Genomic DNA, 25443 nt, shown 5'->3' with positions numbered 1-25443 from the left:
CAGATTTCACTATCATCAAACACTAATCTTGATTATTAATTGTTGATACTATTCAAACAGAATAACGCCTACGCTGCAGTTGTTAATGAAGTACAGTAATGGGAGTATGTTTTTACCTATGATGAGCAGGACTACATTTTCCCACCACACCTGCAAAACAACAATAAAAATGTCAGGGCTGTAAAGTCACAGTAGCACATTGAACAATGGCTGTCATTTGGGATGCAAGAAAGAGATTAAAAAAAAATAGTAGTAGTAGTATTTAAAATCATAACTTACCATCTACACCCGAGACTTCAAAAGTCTTGCAATACTCATCCCACATGGCTGCCTCAAGTGGCAAAGGAAAGTTTCTTTTCAGTTGTACTTATTTCATAAATACCGAAAGCCGATTGAGATTTTTGTTTACTAAGTCACTTGGACGCAGCAAGAGCATGACGTTCTGATAACCAAACTTAAATAAAATCAATAATGGTCTTTAAAATTGACATAGATAGAAAGATATTGTTTCAGTTTTAAAATTTAAAATCAGTTTGTTGCTAGTGTGCCCACCCCTCACAAAATAGAACGGGCACTTAAATTTTAGCACAGCCAATTTATGACATAAAAATAAGTCAAGCAACTAATTTTATAAATTTATCCCAAAAGCACCAGACACCAATCCATAGCTACTTCACCAGCGGCATTGTTAGAATTGATGTCATGAGTGATAATCCAGTAAACGTGATGCAATCATGCCACCTAGCAGATACATTGCTCAGTACAGTACACAAAACACTGAAAGATTTGTTTTTGCATAGGCTAACAACATGTTTAATGTATTAAGCAGATGTGAATGCACAAACAAGAGCATACAACAAAAATGGTAGCCCACGGCTCCACACAGTGACTGAAAAACATCAACATAACACATCATTGTTCACATAATTGATAATCCTGCTCGTAAGTAAGCATATGGTAGTCAGCCAACACATCTTGCTAAATAATGGTTAAGAGTCAGAAATTACGAGGGAAAAACTAAAATAAGAAAAACAAAAACAAAGAAAAAAAAGAAAAAAAACTGTCAGTTCAGAGGACTTAATCCCAGTGTACTGTCCGTGAATGCAGCATGGACTGTACCTGCATCATATTGGCTAACATAAAAAAAAAAAAAACTTTTAAGAGTGTTAAGTCTTGTTGTGCTGGTAAAACAATCATTCACTCGTACAAAAAAAATGAGGCTATTAATACTCAGCTCACTTTGGCCTATAAAAAGTACCATTAAAAATGTAGTGTACACATCCTATATTTCAGTGCTCCTCAGGTCAGGGCTTTATGAAAGCACATTTGAATCCCAACTCACACGGAGGTAGAAATAATGTAGCAAAGGCAAAAAAAAAAAAAAAACCCTTTTAGAACGCCAGCGCTTTTGTGTGAATTAGTTTGTTGGCTGAAGCAGTTGTGCATTTAAGATATGACCTTTTCTCACTTCCAATTAACTTAAAGGGGGCAGCTTATGACATACTTTTGCTGAAGATGTGATTTCCCATCTTTTCGTTTGTCACGATTCCCTCGACTTGCGAACATTTGAGTGATTCAGGATATGGTGTCATACAACACAACAGCTGACAAGGGCATTGAAGTCATAATGATAGTAATAGAAACGAAAAACTGAAATTTAAAACAACAACAAACACTCTAAAACCGCTTTATAACGTGTACAAAGCTCTGTCCAAATGCCATGTTTTTCTGATGAACAAAATAAGACCAAAGACAATAATGATCCCCCCATTATTTATGTCACATATAAGCTATTAAACATGTTTAAAAATAGGGTTGTGACAAAATATCAATCAATAAGTTACTAATACAGTTCATTTTGGAATTTGATGATTTTGTTCATTAGATGTTCTAGTTTTCTAGCTGTAGGGTGCTATTCCTGAAATTTTGGCTTCATCGAACGTCCATTTATCTTTACCACGATTTTTCGTGAGACTATAGCCAAGTTCAGTTTTTTCTCACTCTTATTACCGTATTTTCACAACCATACGGCACACATAAAAGTCTTAAATGTTCTCCAAAATAGACAGGTGCTGATGAAGTGAGTACATTGTAAAATGGCTAAATAAAGTACAACAAAACTCAGTTTTGCTTCCGTTGCCTTTTTAAAAAACGTTTTTTTAGCGTGTGGGTGTAGCGTGCATTTGGAGCATTAGCACCAAATTAGTGTGTTCGCCGTCATCCTGGGTGCATTGACAAAAGGACTATATATCACAGCAGTCACTGTGCACCAGAAATAGCGTCTGGGGCTGTTTTCGTAGCCAGCGCTATTACGGTTCGATATTCATCCATATATAATATGTATGCCATGCCTGGCTGCGTCTAAAAGAACGGGGCGTCCTTTGTGTGTAAAATATAAAAATAGCACTTGTTATTGACACTGCGGGTAAAAATACGATGCGCCGAATAGTCGTGAAAATACGGTAGTTACATCAATTACATTTTGGCTTTACTGAGGCTGACTTTAAAAGCATTGCCTCACAAATGTCCACCTTGAAACAATTTTTCACAGTAGTCCCGTTTTTCTGCGTTTCGCGCTTTTTTGCATTGTTACGATCTTTGCCGTACACCACGAAAAACGGGGGGATACTGTATTGCTTTGAGTTTAGTGTTTAAACAACGGCATGTGGGCTTGACAGCACAGTAATGTGAGGCCTATACTGTTTGTCTCAGTCTGGGAGCTACAACAAGGTTGGCTGATAGACAGTCGTCAGAGAGACAAGACAATCTTTTTACGACCATTATGCACTAGTCGTTAACTAATCGGTAAACGTGGTACTGTGCTCCATGTTCACTGGTGGATACTTCAAACACAAAAGCAATACACAACAGTGTCTCCTGGGTCTCTCTGTTGGACACCACCTGGTGGAAGTAGGAGAAAGGGCCAGTGAGAACGTGAATCTTAGATCAAACTTTTTTTGTAACGCCACTCTCGGTAAATGTCCCATATTAGGACCTAGAGACCTGAGGCTAGAGCCGGTGCATTTAATAATCCAAAAACCAAGTCTTGTCTTAACATCACAGTTTTTTTGAAGGTGTCCCCCTTTGTTCTGAACTTTGTGTGGTAAGATTCAACAAAGGAGTTGTTCTTTTTGTTGCTCGATTAGCATTAACTCAACAACGGCAGCCTCATCAACCAACCTGTAGTATCGTGAAGTTTTCCAAAACGCTGTTCATCATATATTTCTCTGGCAGATGCTTGAGCTTGTGAATGAAGTTGATCATATATTCACACATAGGAGAACGGTTGATGCGGAACACATACTTTCCTCCCTCCAAATGAGCATACTCCGTCTGCAATGTGGCAAAGAGACAATAATTATTAGGATTTTAAGATGGCATAATTTTAGTTTGCAATGTTTGCGCTTACCTCAACCTTCTCCACCACTTGTTTGCCAAAGGAGCAGACTTTTGTCGAGACACTGATTGTGATGTTTTCCGTTCCACTGTACTGGCTACTCACACCATAGAATGCACTGGAACCTTCTTCAACATCACTACTCAGATCTGCCTAAATAATTAAGATAATACCACAATTTTACAATGTGAGTCTTAGAATACTAAAACTTGTCATTGTAAATTATGAAATAACCCAAATTCTAAACAGGAATGTGAATGTAATTTCCCTTTATGGAGGTTGTGGGGTATAATCCACAAAACCCGAACATAAACTCTTGTCTTATGCAATAAATAAGCATAGCAAATCCCAATGTTGTATATCCTCTCAACCCTACAGTAGAGAAGGGTACTAACCCAGAACTTGACAAGAAAGAACGCATTGTGAGGCCCTTTCTCATAAAGCTCCTTTAGGCCTCCTTTCTTTTCAGAGAACTTGTCGTAAATCTGTCTGACGTCTATCGACTCCAGTACGGGGTCACTGTAGCTGGGGTTGGATGGGCCAATATGCACAAACAGATGCTTATACTACAAGAACAGAAGAAACAATGAAAAGGGTAGAAAACAAGTAGAAAAAAAGGCGGACATTAACGCCCATTGACAGTACCATCTCTCTGTCTTTCTGAGTCTCCATAAAAGCAGAGTACTCCAGAAGCCGTAGTTTTGCTGAGGCAATGGTTCTGTCCATCCACACAGGCGCTGTGATAGCTGCTGGGCGAGGAGGGGCCAGGGGCTCATAGTCTGCCAAACAGATGGAAATGTGCTGCCGTTAACCTTAGATTTCCTGTCGTAAATAAGGCAACCATCATGGTGTATGTGGTAGTAGTCAATTTAAAACACAATACAAGGAAGAAGTAGGCAAGAGTTAAAAACATAGTACAGTAAGCAGGTCCCAAAATATAATTGGTTCCGATAGAAAAAAAAAATACCTGGGAAAGCATCATCAATATAGTCATTACTGGGATTGAAATTTGATCTCATTCCTTCTGAAGATTCCGGCCTCGAAGTTACTGTTTTACATATCCACTTATGTCTGTGCTACTCTACATTTAATCAGAATTTCATGTTTGCACTTACTGATGGGGGCAGGAACAGGAGCTACTAGTGTTGTGTATGGTGGTTGTGCAAAGGGCTTGATGCTAAAAGAAAAGAGATGATTAAAGACACCACAAATTTTAGTTGACAAGATTGTAATTTCACTTCAGCAATCATGTTATGGAAAAGAGGTACTTACTCCTGAGAATGTCCAGGCTGTCCTGGTACATGGCCGGGCCAAAACTAGACCAAAAAAAACATCGGAGAAGGCAAAACACCCGACTGTATTACTGAATCTTTTATCCAGATGTGAGAAATGTAATTTGCATGTGTGTCTTCTTACCCTGACTGGTGGAGGGAAGGTAGCTTGGCTTTTCATCACACTTGCAGACACAATCTGAGCTGATGAAAGGTTGGCCACTGTCTGTAGTGCTTTGTCTTTGGAAACCTGGTCCTAAACACGAACAAAAACATTGCTGTTCCATCTCAACAAATTCAGACATTGACCGAATATTCCAAAAAGTCACATTCATGGCCACTCTTGACAGCAAACCAGTCCATGTAGACAATACTCCATCCATCCATTTTTTTTTTAAATACATCTTAACGTTGGTCAAAATAGACTGAATATCACATTAACAGCTATGGGGAATTTACAGTCTTCAAATCCTAACATGCACGTTTTCAAATACTTTAGCGGGATGCAATAAGTACTAGCAATTCAGAACAGAGCGCAAAGCAGATACAGTGAGATGCCAAAAGCCTTTGGTGCTAGTAGAGAAAAAACAGCAGCCACCACCATTACTGTACTGAAGCCACTTCAGATTGAAAAACAGTATATACATGAGCAAATATTTTTGCTATTGAATTTGCACTGCATTCAGGGCAAGTGTTAACTGTGAGGCCAACAATTAAGCACAAAAGCAAAATACTGTAGTAGGGTGACCAAAACTTACCAAGTTCATGGCCTACGGCAAAAAAGAAATATCATAAATTAAACATTTGAGCATCATTAAGATTTGCGGCGCTGTTTGTCAAAAAAAGGGAACCCTCTTGCAGTACTTGTAGTATACACAGTATAGTCTAACCACACTAAAATATAATGTTACATGATAGAATAAGCCACTGTCAAGTAAGATTAGAACAGAAATTGACCACTAGCAGGTACTTAAATATATTTGGGTGACAAAGAATGTTGAGGGCAGGACATGGCAAAACCACAAGAAAAGTTTAAACCAGGAAAGATCTGAATAGCTGAGGGAAATACCCAAGAGTGTGAACTTGGAGAAATGCATGGGCGAGGGCTCATCACAACTCCCTGCACATTTGTGCATGCATGCAGAGTCATGTGACATTCGTCAACCAAGCCAACAACTTAATCTCATGCAAGCATTCCAAAAGTATCACCGTGCATTATGAAATAAATAAATAAATAAAGATTTCCCAAACAGACGATGAAAAATCAACATAAATTCAGATCATGAAAATGAGCAGGATTGGCTTTTCACTAATCTACTTTTGCTGGTCAGTTGTCACAAGAACCCTTATTTTACAAGGTTCTCGACTCTGGTGTCTTGAGTGTCTCTCGCACTTTTCAGGCCATTACCCTGCCCAATACCACACTTTAGTTTTCGTAACCCATACCCCCCGCCAAAAATAAAACTTAACCATTGTCAACCCTGAAAAACTCAAATTAAGTTGTCTGATCTTAAAACTGTTCCATTTACATTTGCTGTGCAATAGTTATTATAAAGAACGTACACTGCTACACACGCTAACATAAACTAAATGGCAGTGTAAGTGTCCATCCTGCATCGCCCCTCCTATATCCTGTATTTTTGGAATAACATATATGAAGGTTATATTATTTCTGGTAAATTATTTAAAAAATATATATTTACATTAATAAAATGAATGCATTTCAAATAATTTACAATTTTAATAGCTTGTTAACCTTTTATTAAGGCCCATTAAAAGTTGTCTATATCATTGTCCTACTATTAATGATGGAGTCTCAGCCATGATTATTATCTATTCTCGTAACTCTCTGTGCTTGAATGACCATTTGCAAAAATGCTCAAAGTTTTTTTTTTTTTAAAGTTTAATGTAGTGAAGTCAGCCTCCACTCTTTGAAAGGGTTAATAAATTGTTGTGACATGCAGAAGAGAGCTGGAAGCATGGCAGAAACATGGAGCACGTGTACCTTCAGCTTAGAGTGAATCTCACGAGACTTTCGTTTGGCCAAGACTTGCAGGTGACTAGAGACCTGAAGGTGGATGTCAAAGTACGAAGGCAGCAAAGAGGATAGGATGAAAAAGAAAAAAAAGAAGACAGAACATAAATAAAGGGGTGAATTTAAACCGGCGAGTGCCCACCTTGATGCTCGCCTGGTATTCACGCACCCTCTTGCGGGCCAGAACCTGAATGTGACTAGACACCTAACGGCCAGGGTTAGTATTAGTAAATATATCTTATTTTTACAGCTGGAGTTTAAATGTTGGGGTGAATACTCAACACAAGATAAATATTATTTAAAATACTAATATTGTCACTTTTCTGGTGCACATACCTGTTTGCGCGTGCGCGTCTTTCCTGTTCGTAGCTTAATATAGCGAGCTATCAGCTCATTTCGGCCTAGAATGAGAAAGAAATTATCATTTTTATCAAAGAGCTTGTTTTTAAAGTACTCAGAATTTTTAAATATTATCAACCTCTTAAACATCAAAAAAACAACACCCTCAATGATGGTGTACACATTCAATCTCATTATTATATCACCAGTGCGTTTTAGGTGACTGATTTTCAATTAATAGTTAACCACCAAAATGCAAATATTGTTGTCACAAAGATTATACATCAACTACAAAGAGCACAGTGTCTGATACAGTTCTATACATTCAAACAAAGCAAAACTATTTTGTGTCAATGCAAGCTGAACCGAAAGGAAGCACTACTATATGGTGGTCACAGTAAATATAGTCTATGACCATATGGAGCATAAGTTTAGACTAGTGCAGGGCTAGTACACCCCCTTGAATTGAAATCAAAGTTGGTAGTTGTTGCTGGCATATGTCCATGAGATGAAATAAAAAAAAACTGAATGGAGGTCATCATAGTTAATAGGTTTCCAAAAATGTGGTTAGGACAAACTGTCTGGTCAGCTATTTCTCCCACAGCCCACCCCCTTCATCAGAACCACACCCAAGCAGCTGCTCGACAAATCACTGAGGCTGCTGCAAAAAAGAGGAGGATCATGACAAAAGTGACGTAATCAAGCCTGACTAATCTGATCCAATCCAGACTTTTTCGGCACACACTCGCTAACATCATCAACATCACTCTGTCTCCTACTGGGAAGTCTAGTTGCTGAGTCATATCAGCTCAGACCGTTTACCAGAACTTGTCCAAATCCAAGGAACACAGCTGACTAAAAAAATAACACAGGGGTCACCTGTATTCCTCAAAAGAGGACAAAGGACTGGAGCCTACCACACTTTTTCATTAGAGCAGGCGTGTAAAAATTTGGAAACGTGGGAATCGAGGACACATTCCCTGCAATTTTTCAAAACAAAAGTAAAAGTTGTTGCTAAATGTGCCCAATTGACGTTGCAATGATGACCACTTTAATGACATTCTAAATTGGCAGCTAGTCACACTTACATAGATACTGATATGCTTGCCATTAATAAGATGTTTCAGGAGTTAAGAAAAGTGAAATCAAATAAAGTGCGTTTGCACCTTTCTTTGCACAATGCGTATGTGCAGCAATCATTCCTTCAAGTGAGCAGGTTTTTTAAAATAGATAAATGCCATATGAAAATTGATGACTGGAAATATGTTCTTTTCCTCACCATACATCTTGCCCTCATCGGAAAGTATAATCTTCCTCCTGCCGCAGGGAGGGTAAATGGCCAGGGCTTCCTGAAAGCTTTGCTCAATGTCTGGACTCCAAACCCCTTCAGGGTCACCGTCCAAAGCCCGGTCTGCCCCATCACCAAGTCCTTCGCCATCGCCGCCACCCTCCTCCTGCGCCCCATCAGGGCTGCTACGGCAACTCCACTCCGACGCAATGATGACGGCTCCAGCCACACCTTGAAAACACAACACATTTCATATAAGAGAAGAGTGCTTTGACATTTGATGACACGTCGCCAATGGCTGTGTGGCTTTTTGAATAAAAAAAAAAAAGAGATGGAAATGTTAAACTAGACTTTTCAGAACATGTGTGGAATTTCTTTTAAGGTGATCCCCATCTTAAAAGGTACATAGATTTGTATCACATGCTGTTCCTTTTTTGCCATTAGTATGAAAAGGCACTATGAGAGAGGGGTCACTGACATATAACAACTACATACGATTCTCTGCGCAAAAGTTAAAAAAAGTAACTTATTCACTCAAAGAACCTGTTATGTGAACAATGGTATTGAAGAGTCTTTTACGGCTAGGATATATTCTTTATTCATGTACTGACATTAATTGGGCAAACCCACAGAGGTCCAGGACAACATTGGCAATAGTTATATTATACTAATACTAATTGTATTATGCTTTAGGTCATTAAACAAAGCCAGAATGTATACAGAGCTGTCAATTCTTACCAGAAAATAAGAATTTTAATTGCATTTCTAGTCTGAAGTGCAAATTACCAAAATTATACAAAATTTTTGCACAGGTAAGCGCAAGTTAAAAAAAACAACCAGCAGTTTAATGTTGCCTAATTCCCAGATATATCATTAACCTTTAAAAAAAAAGCTCTGGTTAAAATAGATGAGTATAAATGAAATCCATTTTAAGTTGCAGAATAAAAAAAATCAAAAAAAGCTGACCCCTCGCCCTGCACAGTCAACATGAGGAAATTACACATTCTTTTGTTATTGTTGAGGATGCTCCAAGTCTCCTGAGCAGACATCTGCAACAGAACCCCGACTGGTGTGTAATGTTTTCCAGAGTGCGGCTAACATGGTTCACGCCACATTCGGGCCACATAGGATCAGTGTGGTTCCACAGCTTCCCCTGCTGTGGTGCAGGATTTTCTGGACACACTAGACACAGGGCTTTCCTATTTTCAATCACTGGCGACAGGACTCTGCTGTTACCATAGAAATTAGGTAGGCTCAGAGCGACATGGTCAGGAGAAAGAAAAGTTTTAAAGAACATTGTGATATAGAGGGGGAGGGGTATGTGACCGAATTAAAAGTTGTTGTGCAACAAGGTCTTAAAAGTAGAAAGATGCAGTTTCCTCCAAGTGTGTTTGTGCTTGTTAAGGAAATGGCACTACTGAAAGCTTAGAATAAGCTCACTAGGTTTTGTTCAAAAGATTCCACCAATGCACCTTCATTCACTTCATGTTGTTTTACCCCTGTGGGTTCAAGTTCACTAATGACACACTGTCATCTGCAGGGCAACGGCTTGACTTTGAGTGCTAGTAATAGTATATGCACTTAAAATGACTACTTGGGCTCCTATTTGATCACGCTGGTGCTCATTCAAGGCCTGTGCTTAGGTTAGCACCAGCTCTCTTTCCACAAAACAAGCACCATGTTGAGTTACGTCCTGGGCGAGACCTGCTCAGCCTGGCCCCGAATTTTCCTGCTGCCACTGCTCCCCACATAGGCTAGTCGATGGCTCCCAGTAAAGAAGCTTAACCGAGGCAAACAGCATTGCCGCCCCGATCATGTTTGGACTTAGTGCCACTTGGATGATTGAGTTACTGGACCTCTTGCCTACTTAGTGGGTGAGCCATTGTTATCGATACCATTTGAATCAATTCGACACAGCAATCAAACTGGAAGGAAAAGTTAAGAAGAGAATCGAAGGATCGGGGTTCAGGGCTACTTGTGTTAAATAATCTCTACTCATAAATTCAGATTCTTTGAAACTAGATGTAACCAAATGACTACCTTTTGCCCGAGTACACCAATACATTCCTGTGAGCCTGAATGGTTGTTTGTGTTCTTGTGCCCTGTGATTGGCTGGTCACCAATTCAGGGTTCTGGCCCAAAATCAGCTGGGATAGACTCCAGCACCCCCACGACTCTAATGATGATAAAGTGGTTCAGAAAATGAGATGAGACCCCTAGAGCCCTTGTGAGGATAAACAAAAAAGTGAATGAACGGAAAAAAAATTCTATCACTCTGTTATTATGATTTCAAAAGCTTTTGTGTTACATTGTATATCAGTAGTAGGCATGTCCAGGGGAGAAAATAAGTGTGTTCTGTCTAAATATTGCCAATAAAATACATTGTGCACTGCAGGCATGGTCAGTAAGGGTTTCCAGCAATAAACTATACAGGTGGTCCGGTGGTGCCAGTGGTTAGTGTGTCAGCCTCACATCTCTGGGGTCCTGGGTTCAATTCCAGGTCAGGTCCACCTGTGTGGATTTTGAATTTTCTCCCCCCAGGCCTGCATGGGTTTCCCCCCCCACATTCCATAAACATGCATGCTGGGCTGATTGGACACTCCAAATTGCCCCTAGGTATGGGTTTTAGTGTGCATGGTCGTCTTTTGTTTCCATGTGCCCTGAGAGCGACTGGCTACCGATTCCGGGTATCCCCCACCTCTGGCCCAGAATCCGCTGGGATAGGCTCCAGCACCCCATGTAACCCTAATGATAATAAAAGCGGTTCAGAAAATAGGCTGAGATGTGTATACTGTACTAAATACAGTAGCCCCCTATGGCCAAAGGGTCAGGTGTTTGGTGCAGTGTAGTGCTAAATAAAGCAATGAGCTCAGCAAACGCTGAAAAGAAACCCACGTCAACTACTGTGACAACAAGCTTCTTGCTTGAATGAAAACACCCCTCGGCCGCTCTTAGAATGGCTGATTCAAGCTTTACGTTCTCCTTTTCATACGAGCTCTCTTTGCACTGCAAAGCACGCAGCAAAGATCGCACGAATGACTCCATTCGGAAACCAACTTTCACGAATGCATCAAAACTTTCTTAGCAGAGCACTCACATCTGCTAGCGTGAAGAAGAAGAAAAAACCGCACACTGACGTTGCTTGAGAAAAGGCGGGCAGTAGCTGAAAATAGACCAAAAAGAAAGAAGACGCGAAATCACTGTAACGCTACGAAGCTCGGACACTGCTTGGAGATGAATTAAAACGGATTTAAATGGATCTCGCCAAGTGACAGCTAACAAGCGGACATGCTAAGTGCTTAGCTTGTGTGCTAATTATACCACCAGCAAGTCCAACTAAAGTTGGGAAGACGCTTGGGGGAAAAGTTGCCCAGGAGGCGGGAGAAGCACGAAGCAACCCCCTACTAACAACACGCCAAATTCTGAATCATCAAAACACCGGCGAGAACAATGCCTAACATTTCGGGTACCCCAAAAAACCCCGAAGACTCAAAAGTTGGAGGATACACAACAAAGACAAAGAAAGTTTGCAGGAGAAGAAGCGCTCACCTTGTGACGGCTTTCCTGCCTTTTGCTGCCGCTGGGTTGGCCCACGTAGAGGGGCGAAAGAAAGAAATAAAGAAGGGGGAGGACGGGGAGAAAGAGGCTCCCTTAGCGAGAACAAGATGCAAAACAATGTATTTGACAGCAAAGAAGGAATATCCTAGTAGGAGTTTGCTATGAAATGAAAGTCCGTCGTGCACGTCCAGGCAGGGGCGTGGCGTCCCAACACGCGCAAAAGCTAAAGTTTTGCTGGCCAGGCCCAACAACATAAACTCCTCCCATCATATTGACTGAATACTACATTACTTACTGTACACGCACACACACGCGCGCGCCTGTACCAACCCCAACACGAGTGGGATAAAAACACGGCACAGTATTCGAGAAACTGCAGTGGGTAAAAGAAAATAAACGAACGAGTGGTGTTTTTAAAAAAATGTATTTGGGTGTTTGTCATGGGTTAGAATCCAACCCATGAGGGGAGGCGAACATGCGGCTCTCGAGCCGCCTGTGGCCTCACAGTGAGGGTCATGGGTTCAAATGCAGGTTGGTCCACCTGTGTGGAGTTTGTATGTTTACTCCGGGCCCACGTGGGTTTTCTACGGGTACTCCAATTTCCTCCCACATTCCTAAGACATGCATGGTAGGGTGATTGGACACTAAATTGCCGCTAGGTATGATTGTGAGCATGAATCTCCTTGTGCCCTGCGATTGGCTGGCCACCAATTCAGTTTACAGTACAGTACAGTAAAGCTCATGCAGTAACTGGATCAAACAATGAAACATATCAGCCCGGTTTAATCTGGTTTAATGATTTACATCATATAAGGAGTAGGTGGAAAGAGTAGGACATCCGGATACTAAATCAGGTAAATATAGCAGAGGCACATGAGCCTTTTGTCAAACTGTAGCAGGATCGATGAGAGATTTAAAAGTTTTAAACCTTATCTTGGCTTGCAATGAACTCATTGAAGCAGATTAAAGCCCTGGTTACATAGAATTTACACTTTGGCCCTTTTTCACTCACTCTAACCAGATTAGACCCAGCAGAAAATTATCAAAGTTTGCACTGGTGGCTAAAACCTGGCTTGTAACACTCGTTCCCAAATACTAGTGACAATAACAAAACGAGAGTTAAGACAAAAATGATGACCTGACCCTTGGAGAGAAAGGGTTGTCGTTGACATTATATATTGTGGAGTTGTTAAACATGTATATGACCACTAGAGGTCAGTAATTTCCTGTCATGTAAGGCTTTAAAAAAAACTAAACCAGGAGGGAATTAGACAATTTCCATCATGGTTTGATTTGGTTTTACAAGGACTGGGAGACCAGGAGACCAGTAACATACTGTAGTTTTAAGAGAGGTAGGGGGCAGGGGGGGGGGGGTTCTCCTACTTTTTGCCAACGTAAGATGATGAATGTTTTTTTTGCTCGCCGTGTGAGTTGTAAAGGCCTCAGTGGAGATCAGGTTTTTAAGTTTATTCAATTCGTTTTGAGAAAATCTTATGATAATCTAAATTGCATTTGTGGGTTTACAAAATCCTATTTCACTTTGACCTTACTATAATTTTCCCACTTGATTTGGTCATTCGGTATTTTGGTGGAAGGCTTTTGTGAATAAAAAACTGAATGCAATAATGTTAAATTGTCTGTCAAATTTTTAATGTCACTGTGGCCCCTGAGCCAAAAAGTTTGCCCACTAGGTCATGTATAGAAAAGGGCTTCTTCTTTGCAACGTAGAGCTTCAGGTGACAACGAAAGAAGCCACATTGATTATATTGTGAGTTGAGATGGCCTCTGTGACCAGTTTTTCCTGTTTATTTTTATTTTTTATGATTATTTTTTTTTTTACATTCAACGCAACAAACTGCTCAATTGATCTTCCCTACAGGTCCAAAAGAAATGCCTAAACCATCTGTTTTGTGTGAATGAAAAAGGAACCCTAACTGGATCCTTGGAGCAACTACCAAAACCAGTTCTACTGTCACCATCGATGTCCTTCCTTCCTTCTCTTACTTGCAAAGGGACAGAAAAAGCCTGAATTGGACAAGTGCCAAAAGAGGCCGGCTTTCCTTTCAGCTGAAACTTATACTGAGTGAGCAGGAGGAGTCGTGAGGCAGCCTTCAAGAAAGTAAAGGACTCGAGCATTAAAAATGTCACATTGGAGCTTCCGCCCGCCTTTTGTCTTCGCACTTATGCCTCGTTTGTGCTATACTGTACGCCCCTGCCTTCTTTGGCAGGGGGTAACTGTAGAACTGGAGGACAGGAGTGGCGGAGGGGAGGAGCTTGGTGGATACTTTGGGTTCAGAGAGTTCAGCTGAGGAGAGAAATAAATTCATAAACAACAAAGGGCACGTGACGTCAGGTTTAAGGGGCTGTCCGAACTCTTGGCTGAATGTTAGCCTCCGTGGAAAAACTGGATTGTTAGTTCCACATGTGTGTTTGAGTACAGTACAGCTGTGTGTGCGTACCCGTGTGTATGTTTGTCTGTGTGTGTGTGTCCTATCTCCAAGAAAAGGCTCAAGGGGAGTCGAAGCAGAGAACGTGGACCCTTGTTTTCTCTGTTATCTCCAGGGTGAGTGTTTCAAGGACTGCGAGAACCCTGGGAAATATGTGCATGAGTTTTGTGATATGTACAATACTACCAATGACGAGCCGTGCTCAAGTGATTCTTATAAGTAGAGAAGGACTGCCTTCCTGTGTTCTGCATCTTTTGACATGACGAAGGGTCTACCGTAAGATTAGATTGGTAAACAGATGCAGACAAGTTGGATTTCTAGTTGAGGTCACCTATCTGAAATTCCTCTCAAATTTTGAACATTTTGAACCCACCAAGTTCACAGCCAAGTGATCAGAGGCCAGTATTAGGTGACTGCATGACAGATCACATTGAACCCGGCAAAATCAACCAATAGCATCTGCGTGTCTGTTGTCTCATGCAGAAGGCGGCGTTGGCATCTTTAGAATCTGGCAAACATGGTCAGTAGGAACAATATGGCGCGAGCTTGTCTCTTGCCATCTGTCCATCACTGACTGCTAGACAGTATACGTATAGAACAAGGTGAATGGTGTGTCTCAGGCGATTACCACACAAATGTCCCCAGCAGCTGCGTTTGCCACTGTTTTGTGCCATTGCATCTGCTCGTGACAATTCAAGTGACTTCTTACTGTAACACTCTTTCTTTCCACGCTTCCCCTCTGCAACTCCTCCTCTTTCTGCTCACCCTCTCCACCGACAGCATGTCCCTCCCTTCCTCTTTCTGTAGCTATACGCCAACCCTTCCTTCGCTCTGCTTCCCTCTTGGCAAGAGTGCCAAAGTGGGCAGGCAGATGGAGGCAAAAAAATCCCAGGCCAGAGCAGAGGGTGATCCAAAGGCTGGCAAATGGTTCATGCAGATTTTTCCGACTGGCGTCCGTTGTGTCTGTTGTGTTTCCAATTTTATGCCATAGCACTGTGAGTTTGCCTCGGTGACTTGCTCCGTTTCTTGTACGCAGTACGCTCGATTCGCCGGTGCTGGTTTCGGATGCACGTTTGTAGGGCTGTGTGTCACCCAGTGCACGAACAGACACACTCGCGTCAGTAGGAGGGGATTGTGGGAAAAAAAGGCGTGTTTCCTCACAGAGGGTGTGCTCTCGTCCTCTCTTTTCCCTTCTTCCCGCCATCATGGCCCTCTTCTCCTCCAGTTCTCCAACCCAGGCTGCCGATCATGTACAGGCTCCAGGTATTTTCCCTTTTTTCACCCTGAAACACTTTTTGCTGTCTATTCCGCCACTCTGTAATATTGCTCTCCAAGTTACTCTGTCCTTCTTCGTCATCTCGGGTCTTGTAAACGCGCCGCTCGTTGCCAGCTGCCACGCCGCACGCCGCCATTTTTGTTCGATGGGTAACGCAGGAGAAACTTTTGACAGCCTTAGAGAGACTCCGGGACTCTCTGCAGCCTCATACATCCTTTCCTCACACTCTCTGGTTCCCTTTTCCTCATTGCGTCTTCCCCTCCCTTCCCACTGGCAGGCAGGCCAAGAACTGAACAATATTTTCTCGTTTTTTTTCCTCCTGCACAAACAGGTGTCGAGCTCTGGAATGGCGGCCGTTGATATCGGTCCTGTTTATTTTTTTGTTAAGAAATTGACTGGACGTCACTATTTTGCCGCTTTTGAGTCAATACAACTAACTACCAAAGGAATAATAACATAAGGGGAATGAGGAGCTGGGTGCTTCTCTTATCACTGTGAGCTTTCGTGATAAGTAACACAATGTTTCTCATTCTCTTCATGCAATGTTTGCACTTTTGTGTTTGAGGAAATGGTTTCTGGTTTGTACAATCGAGTGGCGCAACAGTCTTCCGTAAGGGACAACTGTACTGTTTGCCTTAAATTCACCTATGGAATGTGTTTGATCATTTCCATCATGAAATAGGTCGATCCGAAATAGACACAGAAAATCCTAAAGTTAAAGCCTAAAAGTGATTGTTTAGTGTGATAAAAAGTCTATATGTACCTTATATAATATATTTTCTAACCCCATTGCAGAGATAACAATAGCGTTTGTTTCTAAGAGGGCGCTGTGTTGCCATGTGTCTAACATGGGCAGGCTTGTGTGGCATTAGCTCCCCCATTGCACTTTTGAGCATTTAGATGCAAATAAATGCCTTCAGCAGACATTCCTTTTGCAGGCCTCATCACGTGAGACTGACAGGAGAAAAATCTAGAAAAAAAAGTGAGGCAACATGGGTGCGGGAGATAGGAAGAGAAATGGGAGTGGCAGAGCTCCCTCCCCGCCCACTCGTGTATCCTCAGATGAACTTGCTGTGTTTCCTCATAATAGTTCTCCTTATGGCAGACAGGCTGACTTCCTGATTGAAGCCCATTGCTTGATATTGTGGCTAACACGTTGCTGTTTGTAGAAAGGCGACAGGAAGTTTCTGGTCCCCAACAGGAAGCTCCAGCTGTTTCATTTGACTCATGCCATGTCTTAGTCTGAAAATGAGTTTCGGTATTGTATGTGTGTGTGCGTGTGTGTGCAAACCCACACGGTGTGGCTTCTATAAGATAGCATAGCAATACATTATTAGGTAATATACAGTATATTCTTCATTAAACATGTTGCAACCACAAGTCCCATGAAAGACAAAACACGGCAGACAAGTTTGATTCAATCAACTGTACTGCTAGAAATGTATATTTTATCTATTTTACAATTTTAATTCTATGTTAAAAAAACAAACACCCCAAAAATGCCATGTCATAAAAAGACAAGACTGTTGCCGGAGGAAAAGGAACCTCCAACAACTATAATGGGTCAAAAATTAGATCTTTTAGAATAATTACAAAAAAATAAGAAGCCAGGAGAAACAGAAAAATCAATAAGCATCTATCTGGTTTGGCATCAAGCAGCACAAAAGGCCACTTTGGCACAATGCCTGTCTAGGACCTACATCTGTGACCGGGTGAGCCCATGGTAGAAATTTGAGGCTCCATCACTTGTGACGAACTGCACATAGGGAACATCAGTTTGGGGAAGAAAGAAAAGGTTTAAAGCCGACCTAAAATGGCCGATGCACAAGTCGCCATTTTGTATTTCATTCTTTTGTTTCGGAGGGGAGTATCTCAGCCCTGTATCTGCTCTGAGGCAGTTGGCAGCAGCCAATTTGCGGGCTTGCCAGTATGTGTGTGCCTGTAACTTTATTTGAGAAGGAGCAACAGGATAGCCTGCAGGAATGACTACAGGGTTTGGCAAAATTGGAAATAAAGTCCCGCCAGGAAGAGTGTGAGTGTTTAGTTTTTCCGTCAACCATGTCTCCTCTGTCTGTGTGTGTAAGGCTTTGGATAAATGTACTAATAATTAAATAATTATTTTGCTGTGGCTCTCTATTGACTTTTCTTACACTGCTGATGCTGCCTTTGGACATCTTGTTGCAAGTATGTGATAACTATGAGGTATGACAGGTGTGCATCAAGAGCTAATGTAAATGTATACATTACAACAATTGTTGAGTTAAATTTATTTGTGTGTAAGAAATTGTGAGATCTGGCTAAGTCTATGAGAATGGTCTGAGAAAGACACTCAATGCATGAGAATTGAGAACCCTGATAACCCTACTGTCCATTTCTCTTTTACCATCACAGGAGTGTGACCTTGATGGCGCCACCACGTCAGGCAACATGAATGCTGGCCTTGGGCCTGAGGTAGTAGATTGAATAGTTGTGAGGGTTGTGTAGCCTCTTTTCGAGTTAACTATGCAATCTACTGTCTTCCCCAAGGAGACAGCTTCCTCGGCCAAACTTTTCCCCCCCATGTAAAAAAAAAAAACTCCAATCTCAGCCTGTGGAAAGAGCGTACATAATGTTGATTGCTGTGACCTGTTTCCTGTGTTTGCTCTCAAATGGTGTATTTGAACTGGGCTTTGTCAGGGTGAGGTAGTAGGTTGTGTAGTTTGGTGAGTGGGCTTGTAGCCTGCTCGGGTGATAACTATACAGTCTATTGCCTTCCTTGAGAAGGTCACAACCAACAAACTGATGACAACATTAAGAAACTACCACACAATGCCAAGGAATTTTGGCTAAATTTGAAGATCCTGTATGAAGAATGATCATGATGTTGAATAAATGGCAATGGCAACAGTTGAATAATTTGTCGAGGCCGACGAGACCACTACCATCTCATCACTACCAAAGGGTGCCAAATTGAAGCAATTTTGACACACATTTGAAGTGTTCAAGATCAAACGTTTCGCTTATCGAGCATCTGTCAGAGCTCGTTTTTGTTAGGAAAGGCTGTCGGTTCTAAGCCGGTTCAAAGCCTGATGTTATCCTCAAAAGAGGCACATGTGTGTTCAACAATTAAATACTATAAAAGTACTGCACGTGCTGCAATGTGAGTATTGCATATGTGGACCTTGCGATACAAATGAGCCATAGTTCAGGCCTAAAAAAAAACCCCAAAAACTGGAACAAACTTTACTGTCAAGTGATGTACCAATAATACCTTGGGGATCAACATAATGAGCCTCTGTGCTCTAAACAGTTTAAAATCTGTCTCCTATATTCTAGAACAGTAAGTAGAGGCTATACTCAAATATAAGTTTACCAGTCAAGCTGATGAAGATACTGACTTCACAATCATGAGCCAGTTCATAACATGGGTTCATATAATAAGCTACGTTTCCTAGCAGTGGTTAATGTCTTCCAAGAGTCAAGTCAATAATTGACTACTCTCATCATACGGAGTCATTTATAGAAGAGAAGAACATTTCAGCACATCCACAACATGGGACAGAAAAGGAAACAGTGGATTAGAGAGATAAAATAGATATGCAATTTCTTGGCATGCAGGTTACATTGGCAAATTTGAGGTTTCGATCCAATGAGGGCACAATGTTTTATTAAAAACCCACTGGAATACAATAATGAACTATGCATGTATCAGTGTTTGTAAAAGTTTGTCAATAGTAATAAAGTCATTTAAAAAAGGTGACCTGCCTTGTTTCTGTTTAAATGTGGATTGATCACTTGATTGAACCACTTGAGAAGACACACACCTGTGTGGGAACAGTTATTGCATAAAATGATTCCAAAGGTGTTTAATATTAGCAGTATTTGACTTTTGCCCACAGGACAGCATCGCTTCTTGTTTAAAGAAGACCCCTTTTATTTATAAATGAAAACAAAAATGAACATAGCCACGTTCATTAAACTAATTGAAGGTTTTCTTTTTTTTCTCCCCCCAAGTAGAATGATGATAAAGGCTCTAAAGCTGCAATCAATGCATTATCAACAAATTTGATCAAACAACCAACATTAATCCAAGTACCAGGAGTTGCTTACTAAAGATGTTTTTAGTAACATCGTAAAATGTCTAGTAGGTAAAGGTAATTGATTAGTTTTACCTGAGAAAGGTAACAGTGAAACGGTCCATAAACAAGGCCTACTCACCAATCGCTGCAATTTTCCACATCCTACATGACGGTGACATGACGTATGATTCAGTGGCAAAAGCAGAGTGATAGCCCAATGGGCCCAAGTCTTGGGCGCTCTCTGGTGGAAGACAAAATATACATTTATTTTCTGCTTGCTTAAAAGTAAAATGAAAAGAAGGCTCACCAGCTTGTAACTAGTTTTCTCTGGTCCGACTCGATGATTCTTTAACCTTTTACTCACTAAATTCACTAGCTGGGATTAGACATTTTTGGCACCAACAATGAGACTGAAATACATGTTGTGTTACTGCAGGACATATTTATTTTCATTCATTCATTTTCCATTCTACTTATCCTCACAAGGGTCACAAGGATAGCCGGAGCCTATCCCAGTGGACTTCAGACGAAAGGCAGACTACACCCTAGATTGGTCGCCAGTCAGCCATAGGCCACACAGACAAAAAACGACCATCCGCATCCCTAATTAAACCGGCACCAGCGGGAATTGAACCCACACCGAAGAAATAAAAAAAAAAAAAAAAAGAATAATAGATGTCTTTAAGATTTTTTTTAATTAAAAAAATCACTTACCCGTATTTTCAAGTTTACCGAATGAGTGTTTGTCGAGGCGCAAAGAAAAACAGTAAAAATAATCACAACAACAAAACAGTTCATTCTACATCCAGAAACACCGCACTGTGTTTATCGATTTGACTATCAAATCTTGGCAAGCATTTATTGCTGGAGCTGACAGTCAACATTCAGGTCCAAAATGTTGCTACACATCCTATTGGATGTCAAATTTCTATACATTGAACCGAAAATGAACCTTAGGTTAATTTTACCTGCCACTCCCTTTATTTGTTTGCCTTCAAACATTGTGTCTAATCACTTCATGGAGGAGAAGACACAAACAATACACAGAAAAAAAGCTTAAGTCAGGTTTTGAACCTCAAATATTTCAAACACAACATCTCATATAATATTCTGACTGCATTTGTTAATAAAGTAATAGGCATAAATAAATGCTTTTCTGACAAACACATCTATAATGCAACACCACAAAGACAGGAAACCCAATCTATAAGGACATTAAGACTTTCCACTTATTAAGTAGATATAATGTGAAAACCTATGAGATTTTACATTATGTTTCATTGATGAAAAATATTTTTCAGCTTTTTTTAAATACTCAGTATTCATTTCTTGCTGTTTGTAGACATTTCATTTTAAATGGCATTGACGTCTCCTTGGAGGTCTTTTAGCGTCTTCTCATCAAAGCGATATGTCAATTTCCGCTTGACTTTTTGGATCTCCCCCGTGCGAGCGTAATTCCTCAATGCCCGGGCCATTTTCTGGTAGGTCATGGTCTTGCGGTTCCCTTTTCGCCGACCCCAAATCTCTGCTAGCTGCTCTTTGTTTTGGGAGGAAAACTGAAATGTACCCAAAGAGGACTGGACCCACCAGATGCAGCTTTGCATGGATGGTGTCTGAAGCATCTCAAAAAGGAACTGGAACAGTCGCTCCTTCCTCTTTCCTGTCAAAGAGGAAGGGGCTGTAAATGAAATCATGAGGGGACAAGATGATGAATAAATCAAAGCAGAATACGCTCTGGAACCAACGGAGGAGGGTGTGCAGATTTGTAAACATTCAACACTTGTACCTGAGAGAGGAGGGAGAAGTAAAGGCTCCTTGATCAACTTGTTCCCACAATCAAAACTTGGAGAAGAGTCATCAGGGTATTCCTGGTACTGGGAACAACTGGACTGAGAGTCCGAGTCGATATATACCTGGTCACTCGCCTTATCTGGATATGCAACTTGATCCTGGAAAATTGGACGATATGGTTATTTAAAAAATGTGCATATTGTTACTGTCGAGCCAAAACATGGAAAAAATATTCTTTTAAAATATGGTATGTTCAAGTTAGACCCCCCCCCATACAAATACTAAGTGCAATCTTTTATTATATTCTATTTTTACAATTTACCAATCTTAAATGTAGAATTTATCTTGACTGTATCAAAAATTCCAAATGCCTACTTCATGTTAGCCACTCAGAAAAGTCCAACCAAGTGAAATGGGGGAAAAGAGTTTTGTAAAGCAAACAACATATAAAGAAATTAATATCTGCATTCACTTCACAGTTTTTGGTTTGGAAAGTTTCAGCTCACCCATTGGTTCTGATGGGGATAGGGCCAGGCTGGAATTGGAGCCTCTGCCTCATTTTCCTTACTGGGAGCACCACAATGCCACTCATAGGCATGCTGACCTGACCAGCTATTCTCTAAGCAGAGGCAAGCAGATGAAGATCAATTGACAAACTGTTCAGTAAATGTATAATCTCACGTGTGTCCTTACCTATGATCCTCGTGCTGTGGTGAGAATTCACATACTGCACTACATTGGTCAGAGGCAAGGTGTGTGTATGTGCAGGCTGGATCTCAAGAGAATGCTCTTGCAGGTATTCCTCGATTACCTCCAGGTCCACCTCGGAGCAGGATGAGGGGCCCACTCCACCCCAAGACCCCCGACCTCCACCAAGCCTCAGCTCTGTCATATAAGCCATCTGCCAAAGAAAGAAAGAGGTAGGAAAACTATACAAATACAAAAGTATCTGGTCCCAGGATGTGAATTGCTTATGAATTAAAGTGTTATCCCAATTATAACCTATAGTTTTTTTAGTATGACATCTGGCCTTTTTTTGCAGTTACATCAGCTTCAAGCCATCTGGCACGGCTTTTCATATGGATTAGGAATGTGTTTATGTGAACTTTTGACCATTTTTTTCAGTAGTGCCTTTCTTATGTCAAATGCTGATTTAGAAACCTGAATCTTTTTTTCTTCTGCTTCTATATAAACCAATTAATTGATTTCACTTTTTTTTAAGGTTGACTTTGTAAAGAAGTCCGGTTAATCTACACCATCATTTCTCATCCATGTCTTCAATTTCCCAAAAAATAATTATGGAACAGACCTTCCCCAAACTGGGAGCATGGAAAGAATGTACAAATAAAGGTGACCCTGTTCTAACAAAACTATGAACCAGTGATCAACACAAGGGATTGCAAATGTTTGAATGGATTTATTTACATTTTACAGTAACTGGTGAGCAAAACCGTGACCTCAACCTGACAGAACATCTTTTGAATGAATTATAGCAGTAATTGATTATCCAGCATCAGCCTGTAACCTCACTAAATGCTAATGAATGAACAGTCAACAGGCCTTTGTAGAATATTTGAAGCTATAGCTGTATACTTTTATCACCTCTCTACTCATATAGAAGAGCGTGTGTCCTCTCATCTTGGTTAAAGGTTTTGTTTGCTCAGTGAGTAATTTCCCATCGAGAAACACCACAACTATGTGTATTTAAATTTGACTATCAAATGTATGCAAATGTTTATTTTTGCACTAACCAGGCAACATTCAGGTAACTGTGTTTATAACGGCCTCTTTTTATGCATATGAAATCTAGTATGTAACTAAATAGTCAACAATATAACAGAGATATTTTGAACCAAGTCCTAAATGCATTCGCAAATAAAAATTCATCAAGAAAAAACCCAAAAGAAATTTTAAAAACTCGCCATTTTAGTAGAAGCAATGTAAGGTAAATCTGGATATGGAAAAGAGGTTAAACACCACTGTTGTAATATATTGACAGTGTCATTACAGCAAATGTCATACCTTATCACACTGGAGATGTCCTCTTTACTCTTTTCGTTTCAGGTTTAATAAAGTTAGCAACCACACCTGTAGGATGGATGCTTTACCTAAGCTTCACCTCTCTTATAGCCTAGGAAGACACATCCTCCTTTGCTTCACCCAATGTGGCCAATCCCATTTGGTCAAAATTGTTATGGGAGGGATTTTACACATTGAAATGGAAGCTGGTTACTAAAACCTTTTTTTTTTACCTGTAGTAGGTGTTGATCAAATCCAATTAAGTAGATTGTATAGACCGGGTCTTCCTTTGTGAAGTTTACTATGAGGATTTTCTCAATGTTAGCATCCCTGAAAACTCTGAATTGCCCACAGGTGAGTGTGATACGCATATGTCTAGAAGCACCATAATGATTGAATGTATACATAATATACATGGAACAAGTGCAAGGTTTATTTGGCTCCCCATCCAAAATCGTCTGAGATGGGCTTCAGCTAACTTGTCGCCCTGATTAGGTTAAGCGTTATAATATGGAAGACTAAATTAAATTAATGCACAGTCAAAAGATTTCACTTAAGAGAAAATATGCAGTACCTAAGCCTACTTTGAGTTCATTATTGTAAAAAAAAAACAGCACCAAAAAGCACTAATCAACAATATTTGATGCTCATTTGAGACCCTGTCTAAGCAAATGTGTATCCCTTAGTAACGACCCAAAGATGAGATATTTAAATAATAAATTAATTAGAAGGCCAAAACGAGAAACTTCTTGTAAATATTTACAGTATTGATGCTTATTTTATTTCGCTTATATTATTGTTTTGACAAAAGTAGTACTTGACATTGGACAGAACAAGATTTTGTTTTGGAGCTAAGTATGCTTGTAATGTTTAATTAAGCAGTTATCACGGCATAAACAGTTGAGCTGTTATCACACCTTAAGCAGGCAGGTGCGTCCTTGGATTAATGATATATGAAGTCTATTGGGAAAGAGAGCTGTCTTTCACATAGTGTTTTGCTAAATGACATCACTAACTTTCCTCTTCAATGTGCCACACATTTAGTGAACACATTCCTCAGACTCCTACCAAGCATTCACAGCTGTTAACGTTAAACTGAATATAGAAGGTCTTTACACATTAGTTCCACTTTAATAAATTTCCACCAAAAATGTATACAATTAAGTTTTAACTTAAAAAATATAAACTGATTTTCCACATATCGGAATCCCGAAACGTCTGGATGTAATTTCTAACAGAGTTTGAACAAGAAAAAATGTATGTTGACTTGCAATTACATTTGCATAGGTCTCATGTTGCTACTAATTGTTGACCTTGCTTAGTTGTAGCGGACTACAGATCAGACTTGCTTGTCATTTGAGACACTTCAAGGTTAACGGTTTCCATTAGACTTTATTCAGGCACACATTACTGACCCTTGGTGTGTCAGGTGTTGAGGCAGCTGAAAGGACTGCCAGCGGGCTTATCAATATGGTCATGAGTTGCGCGAGAACAAGTGGCTGTGTGTCTATTTCCAGGTGTAGTGGGTTAACAGTTATAGTCCACCCCCAGATTAGTGAGCATAAGCAAATCACCTGTATGTCTACAACTCACTGGGAATTTCCCTGACACAAAATAAAGACCCTTGCACGTTAGTGTTTTGTTCTTATTAATGTGTGTGCAAAGTGATAAAACACCAAACCTACACCCCGTGAAGTGGATATTAAAAGAGGCCAAGGGAGTCCAGTAATGAGCGTGCGTGTTAGGAGACAGTTGGTCATGCTGTGGTGTTGGTAATGTGCTGGGTTTATCAAAAGGCACACATGTATGCAAAACCTGAGGTTTGATGACTCCAAACATCACCATCCGCTTTCTATTGCTCTTACACTGTTCTTCCCGGAATCTGTTTGTTTGTTGGGCAGATCCCCTAAATGAGAACGTGGTAACCATCATGCAGTTTTACACACCTGTTGTGCGCAACTACT

General features: G+C 40.5%; 2 protein-coding genes across 6 annotated transcripts; both read right to left on the bottom strand.

Annotated features, from left to right (window-relative positions):
- Positions 1-791: 791 nt before the first annotated feature.
- Positions 792-19846, bottom strand: tead3a (TEA domain family member 3 a). 4 transcript variants are annotated; one of them, XM_077719486.1, is made up of 14 exons: positions 19809-19846; positions 8322-8561; positions 7040-7104; positions 6846-6908; positions 6674-6736; positions 5427-5438; positions 4814-4924; positions 4670-4713; positions 4513-4574; positions 4043-4176; positions 3793-3963; positions 3410-3550; positions 3181-3333; positions 792-2901 (listed from the first exon to the last, which is right to left on the bottom strand). In XM_077719486.1, exons 1-14 carry the CDS (start codon positions 19828-19830, stop codon positions 2788-2790), a joined length of 1395 nt encoding a protein of 464 aa, XP_077575612.1. In that variant the 5' UTR covers positions 19831-19846; the 3' UTR covers positions 792-2787. The 4 variants fall into 4 exon arrangements, with proteins under 4 accessions (XP_077575612.1, XP_077575621.1, XP_077575628.1 ...); XM_077719495.1 differs by lacking the exon at positions 5427-5438; XM_077719502.1 differs by lacking the exon at positions 6674-6736.
- Positions 19847-20145: 299 nt separating this feature from the next.
- LOC144198482 (uncharacterized) lies at positions 20146-22355 on the bottom strand. Of its 2 annotated transcripts, none has more exons than XM_077719521.1 (4): positions 22154-22355; positions 21967-22079; positions 21456-21618; positions 20146-21347 (listed from the first exon to the last, which is right to left on the bottom strand). In XM_077719521.1, exons 1-4 carry the CDS (start codon positions 22350-22352, stop codon positions 21022-21024), a joined length of 801 nt encoding a protein of 266 aa, XP_077575647.1. In that variant the 5' UTR covers positions 22353-22355; the 3' UTR covers positions 20146-21021. The 2 variants fall into 2 exon arrangements, with proteins under 2 accessions (XP_077575647.1, XP_077575657.1); XM_077719531.1 differs by having other exon boundaries at positions 20146-21329.
- Between the last annotated feature and the right edge of the window lie 3088 nt (positions 22356-25443).

This window comes from Stigmatopora nigra, chromosome 1 (genome assembly GCF_051989575.1).
Source record: "Stigmatopora nigra isolate UIUO_SnigA chromosome 1, RoL_Snig_1.1, whole genome shotgun sequence".
Lineage (NCBI taxonomy): Eukaryota > Metazoa > Chordata > Actinopteri > Syngnathiformes > Syngnathidae > Stigmatopora > Stigmatopora nigra.
Note: the sequence above shows the minus strand (reverse complement) of the source record. Positions and strands in the feature narration are given on the sequence as shown.

Bases quoted from the DNA above. Each gene is read 5' to 3' on its own strand.
- tead3a (XM_077719486.1), bottom strand. From the start codon at position 19,830: ATGTGGAAAATTGCAGCGATTG. The intron at 4,575-4,669 runs GTAAGTACCTCT...CTTTTCTTTTAG, and splicing joins CAGCCTGGACATTCTCAGGA to CATCAAGCCCTTTGCACAAC. The intron at 3,551-3,792 runs GTTAGTACCCTT...TTAATTATTTAG, and splicing joins TCTTTCTTGTCAAGTTCTGG to GCAGATCTGAGTAGTGATGT.
- LOC144198482 (XM_077719521.1), bottom strand. From the start codon at position 22,352: ATGACAGAGCTGAGGCTTGGTGGAGGTCGGGGGTCTTGGGGTGGAGTG. The intron at 22,080-22,153 runs GTAAGGACACAC...GCCTCTGCTTAG, and splicing joins CCACAGCACGAGGATCATAG to AGAATAGCTGGTCAGGTCAG. The intron at 21,619-21,966 runs GTGAGCTGAAAC...CCAATTTTCCAG, and splicing joins ATCCCCATCAGAACCAATGG to GATCAAGTTGCATATCCAGA.